Here is a 22195-nt window from a genome sequence, read left to right as displayed (position 1 = left end):
CACATCCACCTCCAGGCCTCCAGAGGCCGCTCAACAAACTCCCTAATGGACAGACCAATGGCCACTCCTGCCATTTATCAGCCCTCCACGACTCTCCAGGGCTGAGGAATGACCTTTCAGCTGGGGAGGGCATCAGTTCAGATGAAGACGAGGAAGACGAGTCCTTCAGTCCTAGGTGGAAAGGGATTGAATCTATATTTGAGGCGTACAAGGAGTACATGGAGGGTGAGTTTACAGCATATTGAGATTCAAACTTATGTAATTTTGGGATAAATATGTGAACATGAGGAACTTTTATGCTGCGTTCACACTGAACGCGAATTGAGCATCTGGAGCGAGTGATTTCCATGTTAAGTCAAAGGTGCGTTTACGGGCGTCTGGAGGTCCTGCGGCGCGATAGACGCGTCATATTCGCTTCAAACGTTCGCTTTATATGCGCGTCTAATTCGCTTTGGACGGGCGAGTGGATTCAAAATGTTTAAGCGTCCAACTAGACGTGATAGAAGCGAATTTGACGCTCAATTCGCATTCGGTGTGAACGCAGCATTAGCAAGTTGAAAATGCAACTGAGCAGATCATTTAATTTGTTGTGTTAAAGGAGTCATTCACTTCAGAATTAAAATTTCCTGATAATTTACTCACCCACACGTCATTCAAGATATTCCTGTCTTTCTTTCTTAAATCGACAAGAAATTAAGGTTTTTGAGGAAAACTTTCCAGGATTTTTCTGCAGATAGTGAACTTCAACGTGAACCAACGGGTTGAAGGTCCAAATTGCAGTTTCAATGCAGCCTCAAGGGCTCTACACGATCCCAGACGAGGAATAAGAGTCTTATCCAGTGAAACGATCAGCCATTTTCTAAACAAAAGAAACATTTATATACCGTTTAGCCACAAATGCTCGTCTAAATTATCAGGAAATTTTTATTCTGAAATAAGCTACTCCTTCAAAATGTTGTCTATTTTCAGTAGTGTAGCGATGTATGAAGCGCAAACTTGAAACCATTGATTAATCTGCACGGGGAAATCTTTCACCCTCACGAGAATTTCCCAATCGTGTGAATTCTTATTGAAATGACTGGATTTGGTCTCAAATTCGCCAAACAACAGTAAATGTGAGAGCGCCTTTAGACTGCATTGATTTGTCTGTGGACAGGATAGTGGTTTTGACTGTATGATTATAGTGCATTGCTCAGCTGTCTGTCTCTTTCCCCGTCTGTCTCTCAGAGAGAAGTATAGAGCACCAGGTCCTCCAGAGTGAGTGTAGACGCCTAGAGACGCAGCATTACAACCTCACTCTGACCGCCGAACAGCTTTCTCATAGCATGAGGGTAAGAATATATTTGGTATCTCTATTATATTGGTTTTTATATGTTGTTATTTTTGCACAGAAAAGTTTTTTTCCACACTAAAATCATGTTAACACATTGTTTACACCTTGTGGCTATCATATTGAAAAAGTGTGTGTGTATTGATTTCTACTAACCCTGCATGAATGTTTTGGCAATCATTATTACATATTCGGGTCTTTAGTGACCCTGATCTATATCTAACACGGATGGATCTCTACCTGTTGCTGTGATATAAAACTCTCCTGATATTAGAGAAACAATTACAGAAGAATAAAATAAAGCATATTTTGTTATATTTTGGAGCTTGGAAGGGTTCAGTTTGAGCAGATGATTTATACAATCATCACTGTCCTGGTCAGAGCTCATTTCCCAGTACAGTATTCACAATCTCAAATATATATATATATAGTTACACTGTTACACACCTCGGGTCGTTCGCTATGGAAGCTTGTTTCCGCCAACATTTGCATTTCCGCTCAATTCTGACTTTATAACACGCAATTGCGAGTTAATGTCTCTCAATTCTGACTTTATAACACGCAATTGCGACTTTATATCTCTCAATTCTGACTTTATATCTCCCAATTTTGTTATAAAGTCAGAATTGCAAGTTTATTTCTCACAATTGCAAGTTTATATCTCACAATTCTGACTTTATAACACACAATTCAGACTTTATAACACAATTTTTACTTTATATCACCCAATTCTGACTTTATATTACGCAAATGTGAAAAAAAAGTCATATAAATTGTGATAAAATATCACAATTACCTTTTTTATTTTTTATTCTGTGGAGGAAACAAGCGTCCATAGTTAGCGACCCTATAACGTTTTTACAAAAAAATCAATGGCAAAACAGACATTCTTTTATAATTTTTTATGTATATATTTTCTTGTATTGTTTATAATGAATTGTCTGAGGAATGCTAAGAAGGTTGATGTCTAAGGGTAGTTGGCGTCCCGGGTCACTAAAGACCCGAGGTATGTTTAAGGGTTAAATAGTCTCAAGTTACGTGTCGCTTGCAAAAACCTACACCAATTTGCCACTCTTAGGTTACAAATAAGGTGGATAAGTTTGAAATTGGGCATATTCGGACGCAGGACGTGACTTTTTCTCTCTTCCCCCATATTTAGGAGCTGTTGGCACAAAAGCACAATCTGGCGCTGAAGAGAGAGCGCATGCAGGCCGAACTGGAGCACTTCAAGAAATGCTTGGCATTGCCGCTGCTACACTGGCACAGAGGATACTACAAGAGGCCTTCACCGAGGTGACCTTCCTCGCATTCATGATGGACGTGCTGATGAAGAGTGGCTGATCAGTGGAATAGCTGAGAACTTAAATGACTAAACGTGAGAAGATATCGGTCATTGTTTGGTGCCAATGTCTGACGCCTCACTGTGACTCACTGCACTACAAGTCCAACCACTATACACAGGATCTAATCTCTGAACAAAACAGGCATTCAGCATATCCATTACTTGACGGGACGTTTGAAAGACCAATGCCAAGAGGTGCAGAAAACCAACCCGGAGCCGTTCACGTGCAGATGGCTCCTGGGAAAATGATCGAATCTGGAATCTAGTTCAAATGTTTTGATATTTATACAGTTTTTAAAGGAATATGATTATGTAAAATACTGTCAAATCGCATTTTCTATGTTTTTATTATTAACGATGAATTATAAAAAGGACGGTAGTTTGGAAAATAAATATTTTAATGCTTTTTGCAGGGAAAAATGTGTTAAGGTACTGCTGGTCAGAAATGTTGGTGAAAGACAGAAATTAAGTGAGTGGACTTGAGTTCTCAATTCAAAAGGTTTCAGTTTAATATGAAAGTGGTTGTCTAGTACTATTTTAACAGTGTTCCTGTATATTTTGTAATTTTCTCTTCGTCACCCATTAAACCAAAAGTTCTAGTACATGGCTGTTCGAAAATAAACCAATCAAATGTGGCTATCACTTTATAATCGCTTTCATTAATGACACTTTAATAACAAACCGCAGACCAGCAGTTCATGTACATTCAATATACTGATAATACATGAATCAGGAGTACATTTGTGAATGTACATTAATTATTATGGAGGACCGTTTGTGCCAAGTCAGTCAAGCAATCGATCATTATGTGGATGGTGGAAAATAAATATCAATAAATATAGCTAAAAGAAATTAGCAAAAAAAGATGCATACAATATAGTTGAGCATATATAAATAATAATGAAATAAGAATAACCAATTCGATATAGTATTTTCTGTTAAATTCATAAAAATGATTGATTTCTAAGATGATTATGAAATGGCACAAACAGGGCCTTAAAATTAACATTCTGTTAAAAACTATATGATGGTCAGTTAAAATAATTATAAAGTGTCACCCAAATGTTTGTTTGTATAATTTATTTTTCAACCTAGCTGCCATGAGAACAGTCTTTTAGGTTGTGCATTTTATACAGACTTTAGTGCCACGAAGTTTTGTTGAAAACTAAATGAGCCGTCGTTGTGTTATTAATTATGACATAAAACCACACCTCATGTGTTGGATTTGAAAGAAACGTTCAACGCTACAAGTCGAGAAGTGTCTGTCTTAAGATGTTTATTCTCCATTTTGTCTTTGACCCTTGAAACGTTATTGTATATTGTTTAAAACAAGAATGGCGAATGGAAATCTGTTTGTAATAAATGGAAAGGAAATGAAACAGCCATTATGTGGGGGGGGGGGGGGGGGGGGGTTGGGGGGCTGAAATGTTTTTAGTTGTAATTTTTAGTGGAATGAAATGTGAGTTAATATATTATTTGTTGAAGGTAGAAATACTTATTTATGGATATATAGGTGTATATGCTGATAAAAGAGTTTGAAAAAAAAATATTTCTTGCCATATTTTGTTTACAAAAACTCTTAAGAAAGTAATGGACATGATTCATTCACATACGTAACATGATCTTTCAGTTGTTTCCTGACTCTATATGATTTACAATGCAGCAAAATAAACAACTTGATATTTAAATGATCTCTGGTCTTATTTTATATATAGATGTGTCAGTTTTCTTAGGCTGGACCACTACTGTGTATGTATATATGTATAACTAGCACGTTTTTAACTTACAGCTCTGGTTAACGATTATATATCACTTATAAATGATTAGATATACAAATGAATAGCAGTCATTAAGACTGATGTGGTTTTGAATTGGTCAAATGTGCTTAATTTTAAAACCGTTCAGTTGGACTGCAGTGCACTCTCAAAGTAAACTAGAGTAACTTGCAGTCAGTTGTGTTTGCTGTGAGTTAAAGAAGGTCACCAGGCTGTTGTTAGATCACTCCCTCTTTGCTTCATTGTCCTGTTGAAGCGTGTACTCCAGTTTGTTTTTCATCACAATGCTTCTTCTTCAGCATCGCGTCTCAAACCTGAAGGCCACCTTTATCTTGTTTAGCAGGTCATTCAGGTCCTTTCTGATCCACAGCTTTGAAACTATACACCACCTGTGATGCAAATAATGTCTTTGCAGAGGTGTTTACAAAGTCATTTCATCAGTCTTATATGCTAGAACGTATATATGCATGCGCTCCTAGCACAAAACTGTTAATCCACAAGTTAAAGGGATAGACAGTTCACCCAGAAATTAATATTATATAATTTTCAAACCTGTATAGCAGAATTTATGAAGAGTTTATAAAAGTGAATGTGGACTGGAGCTGTTGAGCTCCATGACCAAAAAGTGTCATAAATATTGTATATGACTCTAACTATTCTTCTGAAGTCAGATGATGATTGTGTGAAAAACAGAACTGAATTTAAGTTATCGTTCACTGAACATCGAGTCTAACCTGCTTTATTTCCAATGAACAGTGAATTAATCATTATCTTTTCAATAAATCCAGAAATGATTCGTTCAGGAATTCATCCAGAACTGCAACAGCCCAGGGTAATTGTTGTAAATAATTTAAAGCTGCAGTCGGCAGGTCTGGCAGATTGAGTGGACTAAAGGCCAATTTATACTTCTGCGTCGGGTGCGCGCAGTAGGTACGGCGTAGCATACGCGTAGACGTGTACCATACGCCGTACCCTGACGCGCACCTCCTCAAAAATGTAACTACACGTCGCGACGACGCGGACCGCAAGATCTGTGATTGGTCGGCTTGGTAGCATTGCGTTTCCTCCTGGGCGTTTCCGGCGTGTTCTTCTGCACCGCCCGCCATTTTTAAATTCAGAAGTTCTGTAAATTCAGAAATTTCACTAAAATTGACTGTTTTTCCAACTCGATAAGCTCCAGCTCCAACATGATCCGCTCTCTTTCAGTCGCCATTGCTTGTAGTAGCCAAATCAAAACAGCCACGAGGAATCTATACACAGTGGAACATTAAAACCCGCCCCCGCCAACTAGCGTTTCGGCGATGTAACTGCAGAGCAATGCAGACATAAACGCAGAAGTATAAATGCTCACGACGGCGTCGCCTACGGCGTACACCCGACGCAGAAGTATAAATCAGCCTTTAGCCAAAGTTTTGAATGTTTACAACTCTCATGCCCCTCCCCCACTACCACCGAGCACCCTCCCATCGAGTTTGTGCTCGTCAGTGCCTGTGCACCCGATTTTCTGTGAACTCGCATCCGTCTCTTCAGCATCGATCAACACCATGGAGTACCATGTTTTCTTTTCCTTGGTTGTTTTGGACCTCCTAGCTCTGGTTGTTAACCGAGGAATTGGAAGCTTGTTAGTAGATTTTCTCTCCACCATCACGCTTCATACAATCCAACACACCTGCGAACTTCAGGCGTGTGCATGTGATATTGTAACGGAGGGGGGATCTGTGGCGTGTGCACAAACTGTGATTGACAGTCATATCTCTGATTTATGTTGTTCTGTCGGAGCATAGCTTCGGTTTCAGTGAATATGATCAAAAAAATCTTGCCGACGGCAGCTTTAAAGTATCCCTATTGTGCTATTTTTAAGGCTCCAACTTTTGTCTCCTACAACAGGTTTACATGCAAAAAAGAAAAAGAAAAAAAAAAGCACTTTCATTTTCTCATACATTGCACATCACCACATTTTTCAATGATTCTTAAACGAACGAATCATTGAAACGCCGAGCACTAATGTGAATGTTTGTAAAACAAATCTTGCTCCATGCTTAATCTTTACTCAAAGTAGTAAGAACGACAGAATCTGCATTAAAGGAACACTCCACTTTTTTTGCAATAGTCTCTAACGTCATCACCCGGCGGCCATCTTGTCACAGGCAAGCTTTCTGGCGGGCTCTGTGGTTCCTGATGTAAGGTGAGTGATCTGCACGAACACAAATACTCTTATCTCACTGAAATCTTGACGGATTTACAAACGGCTTGGTTTCTTACAAACGTTAACGTGGCTATAATTCTGGATGCTTGAACATGTTGAAATATATAATATTATAATTATTCATAAGTATGCAGTGCCGTGCACCATGTACAAAAAGTACATTTACCATTAAAACACAATGTTACGAGTGAGCGAGCTGACTGTGACAAGATGGCCGCCAGGTGTGGACGTCGACCTCCATTGGCCAGCAGCGCGAACGAGACATCTAGCCTTTATTATGTATATCTATGAATATGACTAGGAACTATAGCCTACTCTCATTCATCCCTGCGTAATAATCATAGACAGTATATAAGATGGACACAGCGACCCCATAGATTTCAAAGCAGAAAAGTGAAGCCCATTTGAAGCACTCACTTCCTGATCGCCAGGCGAACTGCGCAGACTCAAACTGAGCTTGGTGACGTGAGCAACTAGTCTGACAGTTTTCAGTCTTCTAGTAGCTGTGCCGAGAGAAATCTGAATCATTCCCTTCCGAATCTCGCAGAGACGGAGAGCGTGAGAATTAGCTGTCCATGAGCAGCAGCGGGAGCAACTTTATCCCTCTCTATGGGCTTCTCCCTTGACTTTATCAGACTTTATGCCACGTTCCCCCGATTGCTTGCGAGCTTCTCCTCCTGTCTATACGGTAATTTCTCTACAGTGCGACAGAGAGTCGCGTGGTTATGATGCAATCGTTAGCCTATTTTTACAAAAACGGCTTCTACGGGGCCATAACATAAGATACAAGGTAATGGAGCCTTTTATACATTGTCGAGTTTCTTTAGAAATTCTTTAGTCTTTAAACGCCTCAGATGTAAAGTTATTCGCTGTCAAAGTCACGCCAAAATGAATGGGAGTCAATGAGTGCTAACAGCAGGTGAAGTTCTGCTACAATGGCGGCTCCCGGGGAGGCTTCAGTTTCCGGCGGATGGATTACCCTCTTGGGAATAATCAAGGAACTGCTGCCGTAACAGCAGGCGCAATGATATTACAAACTGAGTGCCGGTCACGTTACGTTAGTTACGAGCTGGGGACTATTTTCCATAGACAGTATATAAGATGGACACAGCGACCCCATAGACTTCAACGGAGAAAAATGAAGCCCATTTGAAGCACTCACTTCCTGATCGCCAGGCGAACTGCGCAGGCTCAAACTGAGCTTGAACACGTGAGCAACATGTCTGACAGCTGTCAGTCTTCTAGTAGCTGTGCGGAGAGAAATCTGAATCATTCCCTTCCGAATCTCGCAGAGACGGAGAGCGTGAGCATTAGCTGTCCATGAGCTTAGCAGCAGGAGCAACTTTATCACTCTCGGTGGGCTACTCCCTTCACTTTATCGGACTTAATGCCTCCACGTCCCCCAGATTGCCCGTGAGCTTCTCCGCCGGTCTATACGGTAATTTCTCTACAGTGCGACAGAGAGTCGCGTGAGTTATGACGCAATCGTTAGCCTATTTTTACAAAAACGGCTTCTACGGGGCCATAACGTAAGGTACAAGGTAATGGAGCCTTTTATACATTGTCGAGTTTCTTTAGAAATAAATAATGGACAAATGGAGTCTTTGGACGCCTCAGATGTAAAGTTATTCGCTGTCAAAGTGACGCAAAAATGAATGGGAGTCAATGGAATGCTAACAGCAGGTGAAGTTCTGCTACAATGGCGGCGCCCGCGGAGGCTTCAGTTTCCGGCGGATGGATTACCCCCTTGCTATTTTCAGGCGCTGCGTAATATCATTGCATCTGCTGGTACGGCAGCACAGTTCTATTAGCCTACGTGGGAATTAAAGTAGTTCCTAGTCATATTGGCCTAGAAAATAGCAACTTTTAATTTTCTGTCGGTCTTAGTACACGATGTAACTACAGAAGAGTCAAGTTTTAAATAGGAAAAATATCGAAACTCTTTGGTCATTTTTTTTTAAGAGCGATGCTAACGGTCTAATCAGATTCAATTATCTATGCTAAGCTGTGCTAAAAGTGCTACTGCCAAAATTCCCAAACTCGCTCTACTCCCTTTTCCCATCACATAACAGATCGGAAAAGCATTTATTTTCAATAAAAATGAAGAAAATATACTAAAAGTGGAAATAAAGTGTCTAATGTGTGTTTTATAATAAAATGTCTATCGATTGGGTTAGGGGCAGGGAGAGCTTTATTATTCCAATAAGGCTGCGTCCATTTAATAATTTCAATAACCTAAATTGAATAATTTACACTCTATATTATTATTGCATATAGGCTACCGTTTAATGTAGGCTAGGCTACAACCACATTGAGGTGCAAATAGCTCATCTGCCATTATTTATAAATAGCATCTAAATAGTATACAACAGTGCAAATAGCCGATGCCAATTTAAACCTAAAGACGCATTTCGAGACTCCATTTCATTGCACTCCGTACAGCCCGCGTCTTATTATATAAACGCCCGTTCACCTGTTCAAGAGACGCTCAGGTGAACAGGATCACGTGACCCTGTGTTCCCCACAGTGATTCTAGGCGGCAGACTCCGTGTAACCGCTGCGCACCTTCCGCGTTTATGTGACACGCACTGCTGGCAACATCTACAGTCTCTGTTTCACGGTTAAAGTGCGTTAGTCAACTTCATGACAAACTACTTTACAAGTACACTCTTTCATGAAAGGATTAACCAGAGGACTGCGATGTGGCGTTGTCCTTTCATTCTGTATCTGACATGTCTCGCGTTTACTCAGTCTGCGGGTAAGACTTCATCTATCTATCTATCTATCTATCTATCTATCTATCTATCTATCTATCTATCTATCTATCTATCTATCTATCTATCTATCTATCTATCTATCTATCTATCTATCTATCTATCTATCTATCTATCTATCTATCTATCTTTATTATATAGGGGAGTGTGTGACTGATTGTAACAGGTTTTGAATGTGTTTTTCAGTTTCTGTATAGATAAACTTTAAAGTTTTTTTCCACACAACTATATTTGTATTTTTTACTGCTATTGCCCACGTAAAAAGATTTGGTTCATTTTACACATTGACCTTTTGTGGGTAAGCAAGTTTTCACATTGTAATCTGCCATTGAACAACCTATTAAGGCTTTAGTAGGAATCCTGAAATAGTAAAAATACAAAAGTGCAAAAATGTTTTGTATTGTATGTTTTGACTATTATATTTTAAACACGTGACAACTTGCCCTGACATGACATTGTGTTATTGTTTTCAAAACAAAAATATCACGATGTCCTGATGACCCCTTGTTTTTCCGGTTAATAATGTTCATGCTGTACAATTATTCAGCACCTTGTTTGTCTACCAGAGTAAAAAAACCTCAACCTGTAAAGGGAACTTTGTACCTTTAACACAGTTGCTCCTGTTTAATGATTGAATGAAGTGCAGAACAAATCTCACTTAAATATTACACACATCTTAATACTGGCTCCATAGTGACTATTCAATATTGACCGATCAATTCTTATAACCAAAGGCATTAGTACTCAACCTGAAAGTAATGAATAATTAACTTGTTATAACAGGTCTTTTAGATTGTAAAGTCCTATCGAGTGCATTCAAACAGCATAATGCTTTTGTCAAACCTGTTACACAAATCACTCTTCCGCCTATATGAGCATACAGCATGTTGACTTTTTGGTGTGTGTGTGTGTGTGTGTGTGTGTGTGTGTGTGAGTGTGTGTGTGTGTAAAGCACCTCATATGACCCTCGTATGATTCACCTGCACGGGTAAAAGTGGCCATAAAAAGAGCAATCCAGTGTAAATTTGTTCTGGAACAGTCAATATCTGCTCTCATAACATTGTTGTTTTTCCCCCTCTGCCACTCTTATCCTCCCTAACTTTGAATCATTAGTATTTACATTCATTAGTTTCTGTCTAAAGCTATCTACAGTATATTATAGATATTTGTGAATTGCCTGGGAATTGAATCTTTGACATGTAAAGCACCGCCACCGAGCTCTACCAGTTGAGTTACAGGAACTAGTTATTCCTGCCTGATTTGAATATACACAAATTTAGTTATACACACTTTTCATGCGTGTATACTTCATAGCTGCATATCAAATATAAAATGTTGAGTGTAACAAATTTCCAATGGATGAACAGCTTATTTAATATTTCATTAGATTGTTTAACAGAGAAATTGGCACTAAGGCTTAAAACTCAAGTACACAAGTACGCAAATGCTGGGTTTGCACATTGCAAGAGCCGGTCCCATTCTACATACTAAACCTAGTGTACTAAATAGGGATGCAATGATATTAAAATTGTGGCCGACTGATATAAGTCATTAATACGTTCATCTTATAACCAATAAATGAGCGATATTAAAATTCTATACTATTTTGTCTAAATAAATACAAAATAAAACACTAAAAACTAAATTCATCACATTATAATTTACAGAATGAAAATATTTTTATTCAGTGTGACATTTGCTAAAGATACCTTTATTGTTGTTCGGCCAATTTTTCCGCAGGCTGAAATCCAGTCATTTCAATAGCGATCCATGTGATCAGGATTTTCGTGTGAAGGCGAAAGACTCAAATTTAGATTTAAATGATCAGTGTTTTAAAAAATTAACTTTAATCAGTAGATGATGGGAAAGCTTTTCTAAAAATGTACATTGTGTTCAACTACATGCCTGATATTGACTGATAAATTAAAATTATCGATATATACCGGTACCGATTATTTTAAAATCCCCACTGCTTATTCTGAGGACTTAAAGGGACAGTTCACCCAAAAAATGAAAATTCTGTCATCATTTACTCGGCCTCAAGTTGTTCCAAACCTGTACGAGTTTCTTTATTCTGTTGAACACAAAAGAAGATATTTTAAAGGATGTTGGTAACCAGACAGTTGACGGTAAGCAATTGACTTCCATAAAATTGATGAACAGGCATTTCTTGAAAAGGTTTTTCCATCATGTCACATAGAAACAAATGAACAACTGTCTTACCAACCTCGAGTCCTGAGATTATGTGTACAGTGGACGTCAGAAAAAGTGTTTGCTAAAGGTCAAACCAAGTGACCTGACATAATTATCGTGCTTCTGACCACCACAGCATGTCCAAAGTTTGTTGTTTGAAGGATTTATGGACCAAAACTGCCCACATTGGAGTTTTCCAACCATTTCCCCGGAAATCTACAGTACGTGTACAATATTTATGTAGGCAGTGATTTATATTAAACATCAGTGTCCTTAATGGACCCGTCACCAGCTGAGCTTTCAAATGAATCTTCATAATGAAGGCCCATTAAATACATTTTTAATGAACCCATTTCCATTTATTTTTGCATAAAATACCATATCCATGAGGGCAGATGAAGAACATTTTGCTCAAACGTGGGAATATGAAGCAGTGCTGATGAGAAACAGCCTCACAGTTTCACTCATCTCTCTTGAGATGATATCCTCCACAAGACTCAAGCAAGGTTACGCTAATAAAGAAGTCATTGTTTTTAGCGGAGCGCCTTTCATGTGTGCTCATTCCATAAAGCTCGAACTGGATTAAGAATCTGGCAGTTTAGTTGTGACGCAACTTATAAAAAGTCACATTTTATACATTGTAAAGGCTCACTAATGACAATAACTATTAACGATAATGATAAAGATATACAGAAGTTAATTTAAAATAATAGCACAGTCCACACCACAACTATAACGATAATATGGCACAGAGAAATGACATCATTGGAATCTCTTTCACAACGTTTTTCTTTCTAGCTGATGAACAATAAAAACATTGACAGCCAATCAGAATCCTTTCTGCTTTGAATGCGGGGCATTTAAAGCGGCAGACGACAAAACTGCAGAGCATGCTATAATAAATAAACAGATCGGTATCGTGCGTTGGTGTGGATACAAATATAGTTATCATTATAGATATCTTTATAGTCATTGTTCTTGGTATGAACGGGCCTTAACACACTGATGCTCACATATTTCACATTTTTCTCTCTCTAAACAAAGATCCGTTTTGTAGCAGCGTTCCAGACTTCAAGCATGATCAAACTCAGACGGTTTCTGGGACGCTTGGCCACAGCGTGGTCCTCCAATGCAAAGCCTCCATGGGTCCGAACCGCATAGGTTTAGACTGTAAAGACCACCTGAAGTGGATGAAAGACGGCACACCGCTTACCAACCTCACCATCTACCCTCAAAATATACAACACTGGTGGGTATATGATGCAATATAATGCCCAACACTGGGTACATGTAGTTTATCAGTTATTAAAATTGAAAATATTGTAATGTGGCCCATTAAACTGAAAATATATGAAAGAAATGAAGATGCTTTATAATGAAATTAATCTCTTTGACTGTGTTTTAAATACTAGCGTACTGCATGATGTGTAGTATACACTACTTTAGTGCATACTATTTTAAAAAAATAATGTGAAAGTTTAAAAAATATGTGCACTTGCTAAACATTTCAGTCAGTTGTTTTTGCACAACCTCTTTACTTTACGTTGTGCTTATTTGAACAAATGCCAGCCAGATGTTTCTGAAAATATCTTTTCTTTTTATTTGGATTTTTTAACCAAATTGTCTGTAAAAGAGTCTAATTTTCATCATTCAATTAAATAATCAGTTAAGAAGGAGATGTTACACTTTTAGGCTAGGCTGAGGTGATTTATGGCTCATGTAAAGGGTTAGTTCACCCAAAACAGTGTCCTATTTTGTATATGCCACATTTCGTCATTGTAATAGGAATAAATCATACAATATATATATATATATATATATATATATATATATATATATATATATATATATATATATATATATATATATATATATATATATATATATATATATATATATTATTTACACAGTATATTTCAATGAAGACTCAATCATGAAGGAGTAGTTTTAGCATGTTAATGAATAAGGCGATGTTAAGGGTGCATAGCGCAAGATTCTGAGTTTTTGCAGAACTATGCCACCTCTGGCGGCAAGCGAAACTGCAGCTGGGGGAGGTGGAGGGGTTCAGAGGAAATCTGACAGTGCGCGGCTCGACTAGCCTACAGAAATCACTGAACCAGACTATTTAAATGCCAGCAATCTCAATGGCTGCAGGACCATCAGAGGCTTCAGCTTGTACCATGTGGTAATGGTGTGATTGCTTGCAGATTGCATGTAAAAGACCTTTCAGCTTGTGCCATCTAGAGTTTCATGACTATCCAAACTCTTGGCAGGGTCACGGATGAGGATCACTTCATTAAGAGCAGTGATCTAACGCTGACTCTGAGAGATCGGGATGATTTTGGGGTGTATTTCTGCGTGGCGAGGAACAGCACAGCGCAATTCAACGTACAAGAATACAGTAAGAAAAAAATGCCTTATTTTATGTGACACATTTGTAAGAATTTACAAATGCCCTAAACATTATAATATAAAGTGTGAAATATATTCAGATTCTTCTCTGCAGATCTGTGTATATGGTTGATAATAATTTTGATCCCATTTTTGATCCCAGAATCCCCAAGTCACAGCGGGGCAGTGGTTGCGTCGGTGGTCCTGTTGGTTGTACTCGCTCTTGCAGCGGTGGTCTATTCCAAGTGCCGACTCAACTTTAAACTGTGGTATAAGAACTTTTACGGAGAGTATGAGCTTAATGGTAAGTCTGCATTCTGTGCATTAAAGCCCTTTATAATCTTTCATAACATTGCATTTTCATTTCATAAAGATGTTTTTGCTGTTTCTCAGATGGCAAAATGTACGACGCCTACATCTCATATGTCAACAATGAGAATGACAGGAAGTTTGTCAATTTTATCCTGAAGCCTCATTTGGAGAACAAGTACAGTCATAAACTTCTACTCAACGACACTAACATCCTTCCAGGAGCCGGTAAATCTTACAACTATATTCAGATTAATGTGGGCATAAGGTTAAATCATTAATCAGTCTTCAGTGTGATTAGCATTGTAGCCGATCACAGATATGTTGAGCGCATGAATGCAGTGATCTCATCCCTGCAAAACGATTTCTGCACTCCCAAGAATGCTTTCATCATAACTAACAGTGCAAACATGATGTAAATAAGAGATTTGTTGATTATAACAGGGATTTTGTCGAGAGTCCAGAACTCAGTCACTGATAAACTCGCGCTGTTTGATTGACAGCTTCAGCGATTGTAAAGGGAGCGTTCTTTGATCGCTTTCTATATATAATTTAATCAGTTTAAATATTATTTTCATCCTACTAAGAGAAACAATATGAAGTTGACCGTTTAGTCACCGGTTTGATTTACTGACAAACATATCTGACTGTACATGAATCATTACATATCAGAAATCACTGGTCACAGATCATATTAGGCATTAAAATGTAAGTTACTTACATGTTGTCCCATTACTGTCAAGTCCATATCGTAAAAGTCTGTTTGCAAAGCCTGCGCCGAAATTGCGACTCATTTACCAAAAATTCCACAGTGAAATGTACCATATAGAAAATAAATAATGCTCAACTGAGACATTCACATTGTTGAAAATCAATAACCACATTCTTGGACTAACAAGGAAACTGAGTTCTGAAACTTACATAATATTCTTATTGTATGATGACCTCTTATATGTGACCCTTGACCACAAAACCAGTCACAAGTCGCACAGATATATTTGTAAGGAAAATTTGATTTCTCAGTTCATGACCCCTTTAATTAATTTATGGATTTGGCAGACAAAGTAACTTACACTCCATTTAAGTTTTTTTTCTGCATTCACATTTTATTAGTTGCACTTCCAGGGAATCGAACCCATGACTTAGGTGTTGCTAGTGCCATGCTCTACTGTTTGAGTTACATGAATACTATTTATGTTAAATAAAACATATTTATTACCTATTTTAAAATAATAGTAATGACATATTTAACAGACAGCACCGGTTTTGTTTGTATGAAATTAAATATGGTCTCATCTTTGACGTAGGTCTATTGATAGTCTAGGAAAATGCACAATTTAAAGCACAGCATATGTAATATTGTGTCTTATTTCCTCAGAGCCGTCTGCAGAGCTGCTGATGAACATTAGTCGCTGTCGCCGGCTGATTGTGGTGCTTTCTGAGGCGTACCTGGAGCAGGAGTGGTGCACCACCAACTTTAGGTGTCATGTTACTTATTTGGACTTATATGTTTAGTTTGAGTTAGTTTCCTGGTTTGTAGTCATTACTCCCTGATTATTTGCATCTGTGCCCTAAGCTGCGCCCTAAAATTCAGTTTTAATGTTCAGGCAGGGTCTGTGGCATCTGATGGATCTGTCGAGGAAGCCCATTTTCATCACATTTCATTCGCAGCAGAAGCAAATAAGCCAGGACATCAGTCAACAGCTGAGACAACACCAACCTCGAATCACAGCAATCACCTGGGGCGCACACTCCATGGTGAGACCCTCACACTGCTTAAGATTTAGGGTAAAACGAAACCTAATCATACTCTTTCCTTTCTCACAGACCCCTTCTTCAGGGTTCTGGAAGGAGCTTGCGTTGGCAATGCCGCGTAAGGTGACGTTTCACAGGGAATCGGCGGGCGATCCGCAGACTTTGTTGCAAGGCGATGAAGATCCGATGCTCACGCAGCAGCCCGATTACCTGGACTGCAGACCGGACCCAGATCCCGCAGGAGACCTGGGTACGAAACGTGCTTCTTAAACCTAAAGAGTTTATCTTCTTTGAGTGTCATTCCAACAATGATATATGACCTGGATTGGTGCTGGATTAGGCTTCCTTTATTGTTCTGTAGAGCACAAAATAAGATATTTAGAAGATATCCCTTTAAAACAAGCTTTAATTTGCCATACAGTTTTTAACCCTATAAAGAAAGCCCACTGTGTCATATTTGATGTATATTTCTAAGGCCTAATTATCAACACATTTGTTTTACACAGTCTACTACATGTCTTCTGATTGGGTTTATACTGTTTATATAGTTTACAGAGTTCTACAGAGCTTTGATCATAAAACTAAGCCTTTAAAGGGATAGTTCACTCAAAAATAAAAAGAATCCCATAATTAACTCGCCTTCAAGCCATCCTAGGTGTATATGACTTTCTTCTTTCAGCCAAACACAATCTGATTTATATTAAAAAATACCCTGGCTCTTCCAAGCTTTATAATGGGAGTGAATGGTAACTTAGATTTTGAAACGCAAAAAAAGTGTTCATCCATCATAAAAGTAATCCATACTGCTCCAGGGGGTTAATAAAGGCTTTCTGAAGTGAAGCCATGCATTTTTTTATTTTATAAAATATCCATATTTATAACTTTATAAACTCTAATCACTGGCTTTTTCTCACTACATTCCATGTGTCAGGCTTTACAGGGTTTACATTATAAAGGGTTACGACATTTTATTGTACATACGATGTGTTTACCTCACAGGTTTGCGTTTTCCCGTCTACAAGACGCTTCCCTCCAAAGCTCCAGTGCTTCCTGCAGGTCCAGCTGAGACGGATGAACCCAGACCCCCAGAGATAGATGTATCTGACCTCGGCTTGAGGAACTACGCCGCCCGCACAGACTTTTACTGCCTGGTCTCCGAGGACGATATATGAGACACACACTCCTGTTCCTTTTTGCACTTTTAAGTCACTTTCTCCCCAACGATTTCATGTTACTGTTTTTTAATCTACGCCTGTACAGTTCTGCATGCACACTTCTTAATGTTTTTATGCAAAATGTTTAATAACATTTCATGTATAGTCATAGGGATGTTAGGTTGTGTAAATATTTGAATAAAGTTCTGGGATCCATGTTTTATTTGGTTTTGACTTCATTATAACGCCCCTACGTCTGAATATAAGTCGCATCAGTCAAAAAATTTGTCATGAAGATGAAAAAAACATGTATAAGTCGCACTGGACTATAAATCACAATTATTTAGAAATTTATTTCACAAAATCCAAGACCAAGAACAGACATTTAATCTGGAAAGGCAAGTTATTGAACTACACAATAGCACACAGAACAACAGGCTGAAGGTGTCCGGCATGTTAACGTAACACATTAACAGTTATTCAGCTACACAATAGCATAAAGAACATATACCTGGGAGGCTGAATAGGCTAAATTAACATACGCCAGCGAGTCCAACAAGTTACCGGTCAGCAAGTTCACCAAGCTCCCGATCTCATTCCACAACACTGAATCCATTGAACTCTTCCTCGGTGTATCGCTTCAGAACAACTCCGCTAACTAGAGCGCCCTCTCACGGCTGTAGATGGTAGTGTGTTATCTTGGTTCAGCTCAGTCAGTATGAATTAATTTTGATAAATTGCACCTGACTATAAGTCGCAGGACCAGCCAAACTATGAAAAAGCGACTTATGGTCTGGAAAATACGGTATTCATAAAACAGTATGCAAACGTGCCTAACATAACCTCGGTTCCCTGAGAGGAGGGAACGAGACATTGCGTCAGTAGCTGATGCTATGGGGAAAAACCTTTTCTCTGAGAATGATGAAGCCCTATGAAATCTTGCCCCTCCGCTCTATAAGGTGGAGCTGAAAGTCTTTCCCTCAGAATCTTTGGACTGAATCAGAGCGTAGCTGGCAAAGACTCTGAGCTATGCAACATGGCAGCTTATGTCTTGTTCCCTCCTCTCAGGGAACCCAGGTTACATGAGGTAACCAGAGACGTTCCCTTTCAAGTTCGGTTGTCTCGACATTGCGTCAGTAGCTGATTGGGATCTTATAAAATCTTATAAAACAAGATTTAATAAAATCGTATAAAAATGTATATATAATAATAATAATACATTTTATTTTTGGGAACCTTTCAAGACACTCAAGGACACCTTACAATAATAAAATACATAATTTAACAGGGGTAATATAATTATTAATAGCAAGGGTCCAGCTGAGCTGCAAGCAAAAATGTTGACCTTAGCTAAAAGTGCTTCATGCTACATAAGTGTAAGTTGCACAAGCATTAGACTAAACACAACGCAAAGTAATAAGACGGTGGACTGGCCGTCGTCCTTGATTTAACCATACACAACAGCACAGTCAGTGATTATAATAGAAAGTAATGAACGGCAATATAGTGGTTAGTGAATGAGTTTTTATGCTTTTTATTTTATGTTTTATTTAAGACTGACCGCTGTTCTGAGGTGGGGGGCTGCTTCTTCCCGCCTATTTTGCGTGCTTGAACATCATTGGCAGGCAAATCCTCTGCGAGATTTTATTCACGCTGAAAGGCAGTCTGGATACCATGGACCAGATTTTCGCCTCATCTAGGGAACCAATCACAGAACGGGGAGGGAGCAGCAAGACGATGACGACATCTATGCGACACAACTAAGCAGTTTCTTTATATCCATATATACCTTCGACCCTCATGTTTATCTTGCACAAACGGCAATAGTCGCTGAACGTCATTGTTTACACAAAAATATCTTACCCATCGTCTTCTTCCTTGTCTAATTTCTGTCGCTCTACATACGTCATCTGGTATAATGGAAACGATTGGCTATGAGCTACGTACAGGCGCATTTGATAGACAATCTTAGCACCCAATAAACGGCGCCGGGCATTCGTAAACCACGCCTCAAATACGAGAAAATGCACATGTGGTTCCCAGACCCAAGTCTCAACGAGAATTTGGTCTGGCGTTAGCCAGGCTATAGGGCTCCAGTATACTCACTGAAAAAGTGTTTCCCCCTTAGCGTCAGCTACTGACGCAACGTCGGGAGAACCGAACTCGAAAGAGAAATACTGCTGATAACCTAATACGAAATTCTGAAGTGAACATCTGTTTTATTATCCCACTTTACTATCCCTTGAGGCCACGGGAGAGGAGTTGTGAAAACATGGTCAACATGATGTAGTAGCCAGACGTCCTAATTTATTTATCTACCCATTCCACAAAGTATACATTTTTTATGATTTTTTAAAGTCAGCATGAAACAGAAATTGCGATAATCTTTTATTTCCTATTGTGATGTACATCAGAGATCTCATGTGAGTGACAGGTTGTCCCATCCATACATTTTTTCATATATATATTTTTTTTTCATATTGAGTTTAATGGATAAGAAGTACGTTTCAAACCAAATGTAGCACCTACTAGCAAAATGCGATATTGTACAAAGCTCGTGTCATCATAGCAATCATAATCCAATCATAACAGCCAATCAGATTCAGAGGAGCGTGTGGGCGGAGCTCTGCCTGCATCGTGCTACTGTCTCGCAATCTCTGACGGAAAAATGATGAGTAAAGATTTAATCAAATTAATAAATTGTATTGTTATTTAAAATATTTAGCTACTGTTGATACGATCTTTGTCATGGAATTCACTTGTTTGTTCACATAGAGTTCACAGTTTGAGGCTAATATTCAAGGCCTGAAGTGAATTATTGTCCCTATAATTATAGCTATGAAACTCAATCAAAATAATAGAAATAAAATATTAATATATATATATATATATATATTATATTAATATTAAAATATTAAATTAAATTTAATACACCTACTGTACAAAACACATATCTGAGATAATCATTGAACTGTCCACCACGACGTTGCAGAAGTATTTTTCAGTTCAGTTCAGTTACAACATATCATTTTGACTTTGTAACTAATATTGTAGGCCTACCTATCATTAAATGTGAAAAAAATGCACAATAAGTTTCTTGAAAATTAATTTTCTTTAAAAAAAATAAACTAGATCCGTTAAAGATCAGTTCGTATGGAAAGCATCTGCTGTTTACTAACATCTGGTGGACGTCTTTAAGATCTAGAATCTAGATCATAAACATCTTAAAAACATTTTCTAAACGTCTATGTGACATCTGACAGCAAACGTCCCATAGACGTATCGCAGATCAGCAAACACTCTAAAAAAAACATGTCTTCCAGATGTAAAAACGCACATCAAATAGACATCTCCGTGATGTGTGTGTGCTATCAGGGTTATAGCCTATGCTCAAATGCTTTGAAACAATCTGTATTGAATAAAACTCTATAAAAATAAAGGTGACTTGACTCGACTTGATTAAACTTGTCATCACCGTATAAATTAAACTTTGGCTATTGCAAAACATGTTCTGAGCTGTTAAAGATATAAATGGTGGACACTAAACCCCAGCAGAGATGTTTATGACCAGAAGAGGGCAGCATAGTAACATCCATGTATTAGCATGCTACTTTTGCGTTAGCAGCCTAAAACCAAAATGTTTAAACTAACACAACCTTTATATCATTTAGATCCACCAATATATATATATATATATATAAAAAATATAAATATACATTTTTTATATAAATAAAATAACATGACACTGTGTCATGTATAATGATATATAGCTGTATGATTTTTTTTTCACAGATTTGAGAGTAGTGTATTAGTGCATAAGTAATTTGGGACTACACTAAAAAATGGTGGGTTGTTTCAACCCAATTTTGGGTCAAATATGGACAAACCCAAACGTTGGGTTAAAAATGTAATAAAAAAAAATAAAAATAACCAACGGCTGGGTTTGTCCATATTTGACCCAAAATTGGGTTGAAACAACCCACTTTTTTTAGAGTGTATGACCATATGGGAACTTATCTCTTCAAGTTTTAAGTTCTGAATGGAAGATAAAAGTCATCTCTGCTCAGCTGCCATAAGTCAACGCTATAAGAACAGTATGTGACAGGTGTGTGATGTAAACAGTGAATGTTTTGTACCCTTCGACTTTCTCTGAGGTGCATATCTGCCCTCGGCATCACCCAGAGCTATGTCACGTTGAGGTCAACATTCATAAAATGTTGAACATGATGCAACACTAAGGCTTTGTTATGATTCAAATGTCACCAATACACTCATCAATACTCTCAGAATACAGACATTATTGGAGAACCTCTGTGATTTAGAGATGTTGTAGCCTAAATGTGTCGACTCTTCAGGAAGTCATAGGGTTTGCAGGGTGTGGTAGATGACTGTTCATGTCGAAGCAGAGAGAAAGTATGGAAATAGGGGTGGATGGGTCTACATTAGAGGCGGACAGAAAAGAGCTAGAAACAGACGCAAAGCGCAAAAGAAAAGGACGGGGTGGAACTAAGACATTTTTAACCATTTTTGCTGACTTCTGAGAAACATAAACTGGGCTGAAATCAGCAGGAATTGGAATTTTGGAAAGTGTTTTTTTTTTTTTTTTTACATAATGCAAATTAGCATAGACATGTATAAAGGCTAGATGGCTCAAGGCGGAGTCAGCTGTGTCGTCAACTTGGCGGCCATCTTAGGTCAGGAGACTGCGCTGCTGCTCCCTGCTGCTGTGGACGGAAGGTGAGTGACAAATGCTCGTAACTTGCTGAATTCTTGACGGATTTACAAACGGTTTGGTTTATTACAAACCTTATTAACGTGGCTATGATTTGTGCTGATGCCGATGTTTAAATTGTAGCTTCACGTTTTGAGAAACGCTTAACATTGCAGCGTAGCTGTGTGTTTCATGGCATCCCTGACGTTTATGACACACCAAGCCGTTTGAAAATCGGTTAAAAATTGAGCAAAA

At 38.3% G+C, this 22195-nt stretch overlaps 2 protein-coding genes across 5 annotated transcripts in view; both read left to right on the top strand.

Annotated features, from left to right (window-relative positions):
* The window catches only part of gse1a (Gse1 coiled-coil protein a), a 188507-nt gene extending 184150 nt beyond the window's left edge, over positions 1-4357 (top strand). For all 3 annotated transcript variants that reach the window (XM_079603591.1, XM_079603592.1, XM_079603593.1), the window contains exons 14-16: positions 1-225; positions 1228-1331; positions 2490-4357. The exon at positions 1-225 is cut by the window's left edge and continues 39 nt beyond it. In XM_079603591.1, the coding sequence (XP_079459717.1) occupies positions 1-225; positions 1228-1331; positions 2490-2627 (467 nt within the window). In that variant the 3' untranslated portion in view covers positions 2628-4357. The remainder of the gene's footprint in view (positions 226-1227; positions 1332-2489) is intronic.
* Positions 4358-9136: 4779 nt separating this feature from the next.
* On the top strand, positions 9137-17445 carry sigirr (single immunoglobulin and toll-interleukin 1 receptor (TIR) domain). Of its 2 annotated transcripts, none has more exons than XM_079603597.1 (9): positions 9137-9411; positions 12678-12869; positions 13894-14021; positions 14175-14315; positions 14405-14548; positions 15699-15801; positions 15928-16078; positions 16148-16325; positions 17075-17445. In XM_079603597.1, the coding sequence occupies exons 1-9, from the start codon at positions 9386-9388 to the stop codon at positions 17245-17247; spliced, it is 1236 nt and encodes a 411-aa protein (XP_079459723.1). In that variant the 5' UTR covers positions 9137-9385; the 3' UTR covers positions 17248-17445. The 2 variants fall into 2 exon arrangements, with proteins under 2 accessions (XP_079459723.1, XP_079459722.1); XM_079603596.1 differs by having other exon boundaries at positions 12665-12869.
* The last annotated feature ends 4750 nt before the right edge of the window (positions 17446-22195 follow it).

The sequence above is a fragment of the Phoxinus phoxinus genome (genome assembly GCF_949152265.1).
Source record: "Phoxinus phoxinus genome assembly, chromosome: 25".
In the NCBI taxonomy this organism is placed as follows: domain Eukaryota; kingdom Metazoa; phylum Chordata; class Actinopteri; order Cypriniformes; family Leuciscidae; genus Phoxinus; species Phoxinus phoxinus.
Note: the sequence above shows the minus strand (reverse complement) of the source record. Positions and strands in the feature narration are given on the sequence as shown.